General features: G+C 38.5%; 1 protein-coding gene across 1 annotated transcript; it reads right to left on the bottom strand.

Annotated features, from left to right (window-relative positions):
* Nucleotides 1-4500: 4500 nt before the first annotated feature.
* On the bottom strand, nt 4501-7243 carry LOC112202177 (scarecrow-like protein 14). Its single transcript, XM_024343105.2, has one exon. It carries the CDS (start codon nt 7006-7008, stop codon nt 5011-5013), a length of 1998 nt encoding a protein of 665 aa, XP_024198873.1. The 5' UTR covers nt 7009-7243; the 3' UTR covers nt 4501-5010.
* Between the last annotated feature and the right edge of the window lie 3028 nt (nt 7244-10271).

Below are 10271 nucleotides of genomic sequence, written 5' to 3'. Positions count from 1 at the left end.
CTCTCCTCGATCACAGTTCTTCACATCTCGGTCTCCGACTCCAATTCTGGATAGCACCGACACGATGCTTTCTCTCCTCGACCACATACAGATCTTCATGACGCTGGTTCACTCTAATTCCACCGTTTTATTTCGGTTGATGACTAGAAGGATGCAGCTCCGGCGACCGGGATTGGATTGGGGAATTTGAACAATTCTGCCGGAAGGACCCAGCTCTACCATTTTTTGTTCGATCTGGTGCTCTTCGGTCTTCGTCGAGTTCAAATCTATGAGATTTTGTACAATTTTTTTATTTGAATTCCCCTGAATTTTAGGTCGTGCAGAAGACAACGACAATGAACAAGCTCCGATTGGATCTACCTTACTAGAGGCGAACTCGAACTCAGATCTCTTTGATTCACTACTCTACTCATATCTCAGCTATCGGAAAGTTGCAAGAGGTCCTTGCACTTAATTCCGGCGTGCACTTGTGCTCAGAAGAAGCGAGATTGTTGGAAAATGAGACTGACAGTGAAAGACGATGGTAACAAAGCACCAATTTCAGAATTTCGATTTCAGTAGACGTTTGATTTGTGCATTTGTTCTCTTATATATGTCTAGAAGTACTGGTTAATTTTGTGATTTTGATTAGTTAGTTTCTTAAGTTCGACGATGAGGTGGAACAGAGTTATCAGATGTTATTTGAAATCATGTTAAGCAATTGAGAGTTTGTAATATGACGCTACTTGATTAATCTGCAAGTACAGTACCATTTCAAATCATGCTGAGCAATTGAGAGTTTGTAATATGATGCTACTGTAAACTTAATTTAGAGTTTTGTCAGACTTCTTATATGTTGTGGATGAAATTGGATCTTAATTGTATGCATCATTATTCAATTTTGATGTTATGGTATCTATGTTTCTAATGGTGTTTTATTCTGGTTTATGTCTTTGTTTTTGTGGTTGAATTCTAGTAATATTTGTCTTGCATCATTTCAGAAAGAGAGCAAGTGAAGCAGTTTTTAATGCTGGTGAGAATAGCTTTCGGAGTTAGTGAAAGTAGCTTTCGGTTTTGGTGAAAGTAGCTTTTTGTTGTTAGTGAGAAGAGTTTTTGATGTTGATGAGAGTATTTTTTGTTGTTGGTAAGAGTAACTTTTGGTGGTGGTGATTGTAGCATTTTGCGCTGATGATAGTAGTTTTTGACGTTCGTGAGAGTAGTTTTTGTTGGCAGTGAAGGTAGCTTTTGGTGATAGTGGCATTTTTCTGTGGTGATAGTAGTTTTTTGCGTTAGTGAGAGTAGCTTTTGTTGATGGCTAGAGTAGCTTTTGATACTGGAGTAGCTCTCTAGTGTTAGTGAGAGTAGCTCTGTGGTGTTGGTGAGAGACTGAGAGTAACTTTTGTTGTTGGTAAGAGTAGGTTTTGGTGTTGGTGAGAGCAGCTTTTAGTGTTGATGAGAGCAGCTTTCGCTATTGGTGAGAGTAGTTTTCTGTTGCTTGTGAAAATAGCGTTTGTTGCTAGTGACAGTAGCTTTTGTTAGTGGGGATAGTAGCTTTTGGTTTTGGAGAGAATAAGTTTTTTTTGATAAGGAATAGCTTTTGTTGCTAGTGATAGTAGCTTTTGTCATCTCGCCGGAGGTTGCCGGAAATCTCACCAGAGTAGCTTTTGTTGCTAGCGACAATAGCTTTTGATGTTAGTGAAAGTAGCTTTTGTGGTCGCCGGAGTTCGCCAGAATTTGGTTGGAGTTCGGTCGGCCGGAGACCCGTCGGAGTTGACCGGAGACCCACCGGAGTTGGCCGGAGACCTTGCCGAAGAGAGGAGAGAATATGATTGTTGACTTTTAACTCTAGTGGCATTTATGTAAATATGTTGCTTTTTAGTGGTCTTATGGGGAAAAAAATAGTTGGTGGCCTTATGACTAAAAAAAATTTCAAACATGCACTTATATGTAATTAACTCAAATAAAAAATTCCCACCATATATTAATGAATTTACTCCACTACAATTCTCTCAAAAAAGTCCCTCTATAAAGTTTTGTTTTCTTTATAAAAATAAAGAAGGATCAATGCCAAAACAATATCAATATCCTATTGGATCAGTCCATTCTTTCACTATCAACACTCTTACACACATACATTTGGCACACCAAATACAGAGAAGTTACTATTTCCTCCCGCCACTACAATGATTCTAATAATATCTACTTGAAAACACATGGAACTCACACTGAATCTCTTTTAAGGAATCCAAGGAAGGAAACCCAACAAGCCCTAATCTGAACGCATATCTTGGATCAAATTCCAAAAGGGACTACCGTTCATAATAGTGCATGCATGTCCAATTAAAACTGACTTAGAACCCCACAGAAACAATCCATGGCACTGATGGCAGTGTCATGGAGATGAACTTCATAATATAAAGACTTGCTTATGAAAACCAGAGGAAAGACAATTCGCATATAAAAATCCATATATATTGCACATCAGAAAATCAAAAAGTCCAGATCCAAATAGTAAAGATTTATATCAACAGAGGAGAGTTGAATCTTCTGATTCGTCCTCCAAACTCCAAAGCCAGCTTGCAATTTGCAAACCAATGATATTATAGACCTTTTTGGACTTCTTATCTAGATCTCTGTCGCATCTCAGTCTCTCGTCTTCAGTCACACGCATATGTCTATGCTCTATGCTCCTTAAGGCTTTCATCCACAGGCATCTTTTATCACCATTTTTTGGCAAAAGGTTCTTTCATTCTCAAAACAACCCAGGAATATGATCACTTATTCACTTAGTATGAAAATATGTAAATGGTCGTAGAGTTGATGACGACAGGTACATTGAACACCATATAAAGGGTTAATAAGCTTTGATTTTGTGGGTGACAAAAAATCTCCACAATTGATAGTGGACGAGTTTGTCTGTCCCCATTACATAACTAGTCGACCACGACTTCCAAAAGCTTGAAGATAAAGAAAGAAAAACATTATAAAGAGACTTTCCTGGAAATGGATCCTCTGATGTACTTCAATCATAGACTATATTCCAAACGGTGATCCAAATTCAGCAAACCATAAATACTAGAAAGTGTGTTGAATTCTCAAATTTTGCTTATTAAAGCACGTTTTTCCAAAACCCTAATGACCCAGCAGAGGATCGGGCTAATTTAAAAAATAAAATAAAAAGTCTCACAAAGGGTTGCTCAACTGAGTTTTTTTTTTTTTTTTTAAATAACTCTTAGCCCACCCCACCCCACCCTTACATATGTCAGTGAGAATCGAACTCATGACCTTTACAATGTTGGAATTATAATTTACCAATAGGTCACAGCTCACTGACCTGCTCAACCGAGTTGAAACTCAAAATCCTATACTCCTAAAAAAAGTTCTAAAAAAGGGTAATTTTATATTTTATTTGCACATCCTAGTTTTCTTCATTCACACCTCTCAAATTTTGTTTGCTAGTTTTTCCCTATATTTTTCCTCTTTTACCCTTCCCCATCTTCCGGTCTCCCTTACAAAACTCTTTCTCCGATCTCCAGCAAATAACAACGCCTCTCTCTCTCTCTCTCTCTCTCTCTCTGACTTCAATTCCATCCGTTTCATTTTTTTCTGGTTCTCTCTATTTCTATGAATCAAGTTCATATATCTAATTGCAAGGTGAAACTTGTCACGGGATTGGAAAATTTTGCTTGTTCATTCTGAAAAAGGCACCATGATTTCTCATGATCTTTACTTTACTGGACATCAAAACCTAGATATATATGATTCAATGAACTACCCCCTATTATAATACTATCAAACTATGATGAAATTCACTTTTTGTTTTGATAATTCTAGTATCCCAAGCAAATACTCAAATAGATAGTGAAAAAATTTATTCAACTTTTCTTACATATGTTCTAATGTTTTGATAAACATCATTGTTCATTTGTTCAAATAAATAATACTGCAATAATTTACAAGACTTGCATATATAGTTGTATGCATTTCAGATAAATTTTGATCAACATAATATCAGAAAACTAAATACATAAGCATAACTCAGATATTAGTAAACGAGTAATCACTCCAGCGGTTGTTGTTTGCCATTGAGCATATGAAGGGGGAGACTGGGTTTTTACTTTTTATCAGATATGTGTATTAAGTAGAATAGGATGTGTGTAAATAATCTCTCTAAAAAAATAATAATAAAAATAAAAAATAGCACGCATACAGTAACGATGCATCGATCGGACAGCATGAGAAAATATATGGCATCGCAAATTCACAGCTCTTATCGAGTTGCATCAGAGTTAACGAGGTCACCTCTAATATCTGTTGTGACTTTGTTCTATCAAATCAGTGAGCGGTTCTATCTTGGAAATGGAGCTGATGATTCAATGGAACAGAATGTAAGAAGTCATATCCAAACAAGTCCTTGTTTCTGTACCTTTTCTTCTTAGTTTTTGTCTTCCTATTCTTACTTTTCTTCTTTCAGAAGTTAGATGAAGTATTGCGAAAACCAGAGACCGCAGACAACAGCCATATCAAAGTTCCGCAAATTAAAGTAAGATTGAACAGTAAACTAGTACTCCATAGTTCATAATCATAAGCAAAAGTTTCAATACCGAAGTTATACGGCGCTTTGAAAAGAAAAGGGGGAGAATTGTAAGGCGGTAGCCTATTGGACCAGCTTTCACCACATATAAAAGCTGCATAAAAAGCCTCTGATCTACAACATATACAGGGGAGGATCCAGCCCCAGACAAGAACATATACAGTGGGGTGGTGCTAACTGCTAAGTAATACACAATAGTTACCAAAAAAAAAGGTGGGGGGGACTTCAACAATTGGGCGAAAAAAAAAAGGAAAAGCAAAAACACACACAGATAACTACAACAGTTGCTGATCTTCCAAGTTCCCAAACTGAGAGGCCGTGATATAGAGATAACAACTGCTAAAGCTCGCCTATATTGTTTCCATAACTGAAGTATAAGTTCTTGTACACTAAACTTTTTGACAAATTGTACGAGTCAAATCTAACAGTCGACCATTTCAAGTCCTAGATGGTGCCCAACAGGCAGAAGCAAACATAATTCTGCCCTTCCATCCCTGCAGCATCCAGTGGCCATCTTCATCAACAACAAAATAAGGGTGGTACCCCATTTTTACCGTATCCTTTATTTTGTTCATGACTTCATGGTCCAATGGCAGCTGTCTGAACCCAGCCCTCATGTTTCGAATCTGCCACTGCTTGTATGTTTCTGGCCTAACAATTCTTTGAGAGCCCTCACAAGCCACTATATTCACAACTTCACGTCCAATAAACTCTTTCTCAAACCCCAATCTCATCTGATCGTCAGGAGGCAAATTGTTATCCAACATATCAAACAATGCAGAGAAGTGGAATAGTGCCTCTCGGAAGCGTGGAACAAAGAAGGGAAACTGATGGGATCCATTAACAACACTTTGAACAAAGACATCAGGATTCAACTTCCTAATTAAATTTAGAACAATATCCCTTGGACTGTTTACCACAACTGTCTCATCAAGGAGGTACTTAAATCGGCACAGACAATTAACAGCAAGCACCTCGTTTCTTTGAACTTTAAGGTCATCAAATTGGAGAGTTTCCCATTTTTTGGCTATGGCACAGTACTCAAAAGGAACATTAAATCGCTTACAATATTTTGAAAGCCGATGCCCTGTCTCTTGGACTCTTTCTTCTGGTCGAAAACCACTTAAGGGAAGCTCTACCCCTGTAATACGTAATTTAGGAGGTCCACCAGGTCTTCTTGAGAGGCAATGAATGAGAGCAGGCCATTGAAAACCATAAAGGATACCAAAGTCTATTATATGTAGTGTTTCTGCTTTCTCAGCAGCTTTTAAAATCATATGGTTTGCAAAGACCATCAACATCTTCATGAACGGGCAGACTGCAATGTAAGCTTGGTAAAACTTCAGCGTATCAGCAGCTGACATTCGTTTAGTAGATAAAGCAGTATATGTTTGAGTTCCGGTGCCAGCCAACCGTGCTTCAAGAGCATTTGCAAAGCAATGAGCCAACCTCTGAGTATAATCACCAAATGGGGAAGAGTGCTGCATAATCTGCTTTAGTAGCTCACTAGCAGTCTCGCGATCATCAACAGATACAGCTTCTGCACATGAAATCAGAAGAGCCCTCAAATCTATCACTTCCTTCTTGTTGCCTTGATTCTTGCCGCAAACCTTCCCATTACCAATTCCAACAGATTGCCCATCCTGCTGCAAGCCATTGTTTGCTCCATTCTGACTGACTTGATCGTCTTTACTCTTGATAGGCTTGGAGAGCAACACCTTGTCAAAAATATCAGACAGCTCACCCTCCTCATCATCCATATAAACCGCCGATTGCTTGTTACACCTCCCATCCTCCAAATCTATCTCCTCCCTCCGATGATTCTTCTTTCCTCTTGAACTAACACAAAAATGCTCGCTGCCATTCTTCTGCGTCATAACTACCGCATCTCCAGCCTTTCTATCCGCCACAGCATACGGCTTGTTGCCCTCCGCACTAACCAATTGACCTCTAGGAAGAAACTTACTACCCTCCTCTGCCCCTCGGTTAAATTGCACTAACAGTTCATTCTTACAAATTACATCAGGAACCATAAGCTCACAACCCACCATCCCATTCCCATTCCCATTCCCATTTCCATGCACATTTTGATCGGTACAAATAGGGTTTTGGTCTTGGGAAGTTGGGTACTTCCCTCCAATAGCCTCATAAAGAGACTCCTCAGTGGCTTGAAGAGCCAAAGGGTCATGGAACATACAGGGTTTTAATTCCATGTCCTCCTCCATAAGCACCTGGTTTATGTACTTGAGCACACTACCAGAAAACTCACCGTCATCTCCCTCAGGGGCAAAGCTTGATGATAGAGCATAGTTACTAGGATTTGGGTCCAAAAAGCTAAGATCTTCAAAAGGATGACTACTTGGGTACTCATTCAACATATCAGGCAAAAGGGTTTGATCATTAAAATTGGGAAATTCAGAGAAACGTGGATCCATGGTTATGAAATTCACAAAATTGAAGGAAACCCAATTCGACTTGGGTGAAATCAAGAGCAAATGGATGCGAGTTGGGTTGAAGAGTCTGTTTACCTGAGAGAGTTGAGCTAAACCCTATGCCCATTTACGCGTCTGGGTTAAAAGCACCGGAGGTGGAGCTCAGGCGAAAACTTGGAAGTCAGAAGCGAGTGCTGTTGATAAGGACCGACCAACCGCGTAAAACATTCAAACACCCGGGCACGAGGATTTTGTATCAAACCTTTTTTTTTTTTTTGGCAGGATAGTATCGAACATTCTTTCATTCTTTTCTTTTAATCAAATAATAGAGACAATTTCATTCATGTAGAATAAATGTTACAAGCAAGATTACAATGAAACGTACGAGTGATAACGGCTTGCTTCTAACTCAAAGTAATTTTAACATATATGAACACTCCTCCTAACACTAGTAGTATAAAAAAAAAAAAGCTCACTACATTATAAGGTAACAAAGATGAGACTACTAAACCAGCAACGGGCCATAAAATAGTTAGCCCCAAATGTCGGTAGACCAACTGAGTCATGACTTAACCCATGTACGAAACAAATGATGGCTCAACCCATGAAGGAAACGAGTACACTCTAGCCACCTCAACCTCTCGACTAGTGAATGTGCATGATAAGATGTGGATTAAACCCGTCATCACAATAGTCGTTGGTGTGATATCATGAGAGATGCAGCACGACCACAACGGATAAACTTATTTTTGAACTACATAATTCAAACATAAATTAAAACATATCGAATAATCGAAACTAAACCAAGAGGAGTGTCTCATCTGGGCCCAAGCCAAAATTAGGCCCAGACCCAAGCCAAAACCTGCGGCTCAGGCCCGAACTTCTACCTAGACCCAACTCACATTCTCCAGACCCTTTTGCAGCCCGACAATCCACCAACCAAACCCGCATCCAACCGGCGTCTAGCTATCACCATCATTTGCCACAAAAGATCATTCGGCGGCCGCCACCCTTACCACCAGATCTATTGCCAAAGCGCTGCTAAATCCATCACATATTTCATCAGTCTCTTCAAATCTGCTGCCTCTGAGCTCTTAACTTGAAACACCCACTAGGACAAACCCACACAGGAGCACAAACACTTCGAGTCAGTGATATTCACTAGATCAGAGAATGGCAAACTGCCATCAACCAACCACCCTCTAGAAGCCACTTCTCGTATTACTTATGAAAGTCGTATTGCTCGAAGGGGTCAGACACATGTTCTGAATTTTTCTTTGTGGGCCTATCTTTTCCTTTTATTAATTAGGCCTCTCTCTAGTCTTGATTATTGCTATCTACGAATTTGATGCATCTATCGATAAAGGTTTAAGTGCGTTGAAAAGTTGGTATCTATTTTCACATTTCAACACATCATACAGAACATAGGTCAAAAAATCGTAAGTATTTATCGAACTCATACAAAAAAAAAATTATTGTGGACCAAGGTGCAGATGGACCACAGTTAGATTGGTAGCGTTCGTGTTGCTCACGTGCCAAAAATATGCCTGGGTGCAGGTGCACCAAGGTCCACAAAAGATGCTTTCCTGATACAAACATACATCTAAGTTACCAGTTAAAGCGAATAAAGCCACATGTTTGTGTTTGAACATTCTCAAGGATTCTATCTACAACAAATTGAACATAAAATAATTCAACATAACATTGTAGAATCAGAAACTTAGAAGGAAATGGAGGCGCGCTCTCCCTTGTTTGAACGATAATGCATATTAACTCGATCTAAAGGTGTGAACTGAATAATTTCTAAGAGAATATGACTAGCTAGTTGATCTGTTTCGCGAGCACGTACGTTTAGTTTCTCTAAACCTGCAACATTATTCTGTACGTCATTTTTGACTTTAGATTTCAATATATCAGCGCTTAAGATTCAAACTTGTACTTCCAACTTAATCAGGGATATATATATATATATATATATATATATATATATATATATATATATATAACCTGCAGCTAGCCATGTTGGAATCTGGTATTTGACTGGTATTAATGGAATCTGGTATTTGACTGGTATTAATTACAAAAGATCATCTGATACATATGTACAAACTGTTACATACACTCAATCTTAATAATTCGACTGCTAATTCTTAGGGTTAATTAATTCAAGTGCATAGTTGAGACTTTGAGAATCGAAAAATGAGTTAAAACCACACTGCGTAACAATTTAAAGTAAAAGTAAATAACACATTAACATATAACAACAAACACGATTGGAATAGCAGTCTATTTCTTGACTTGGACTGTCCTTAATTATGAGAACCCAGCTAGCTAGGTAGCTACAAACTCCCATGATGGGAGTCCCATCAACCCAATCCTTTTGGGACCTTTCTAGTTACAAATGGTCCATTTCTCAAGAAGCAGAATATGATCGTTCTTCAACCCTATATATTCTTCATACCCCGCTTGTAAGAATCCATTGAAAGTAATCAAGTTGAGCCATATATTGGTGTCATTATCAGCCTTCGTTTTTTTCTTAATTTTCTCAGTGACATTATTCCGGGACCTCCAGTAAATCCAGTATCGTTTGCTTATAATAAGTTTAATAAGTCGCAATTTTCTGTCATTTCTAGCTTTCTTACTTTCTCGTTTTCCTTTCAGCACTTTTACTATAGAATCAGAACACTTGGTTTATAGTTTAAGCCTAGGCTGCCCAGCCTAATTCCAAATGGACATTTAAGTTCACCCTGAGGTGAATGAGCATATTCACTCTTTATTATAAATAAATAATAATTAAAAAAGACATAATTGTTATAAAGTAGAAAGAATATGAAGAGAGAATAGTTGGGAGAAAGTAGAAGTGTTCTGATTCAATCTCATTAGCCTCCTTTATATAGAGGTAGAGTTTACGTCAAAATACATAACTAATGAGTATTTACGTGAACGAGGAATGCTAGCAACCTTCCCCTATCTACCTTCCCTTCTAACCTTCCCCATTAATTGTCTGCCAAATGTATTTTGACTTCACTCAAAACTGTTAATGTCTAAAAGTCTAGCGGTAGCTGGACCTTAGTTAACGCTGATCCGGCGGGCGGATCGATACCTTTGTTGTGAGTGGTTCCCGTTACCTGTCAAATAAAATACAATGGGTGTCAGAGGGAGACCGCGCCGGGCGGTCTTCAACTCTCCGATGCCTAAGTTAGTCAATGTATTTATGTTGACAAAGTAACAGTAGGTAAGTATTGAATGCGTCATTAATGAGGAGA

Source organism: Rosa chinensis, chromosome 5 (assembly GCF_002994745.2).
Source record: "Rosa chinensis cultivar Old Blush chromosome 5, RchiOBHm-V2, whole genome shotgun sequence".
In the NCBI taxonomy this organism is placed as follows: Eukaryota; Viridiplantae; Streptophyta; class Magnoliopsida; order Rosales; family Rosaceae; genus Rosa; species Rosa chinensis.
Note: the sequence above shows the minus strand (reverse complement) of the source record. Positions and strands in the feature narration are given on the sequence as shown.

What these genes read in the sequence shown, in the direction of transcription:
- LOC112202177 (XM_024343105.2), bottom strand. Translation starts at nt 7,008, where the DNA reads ATGGATCCACGTTTCTCTGAATTTCCCAATTTTAATGATCAAACCCTT.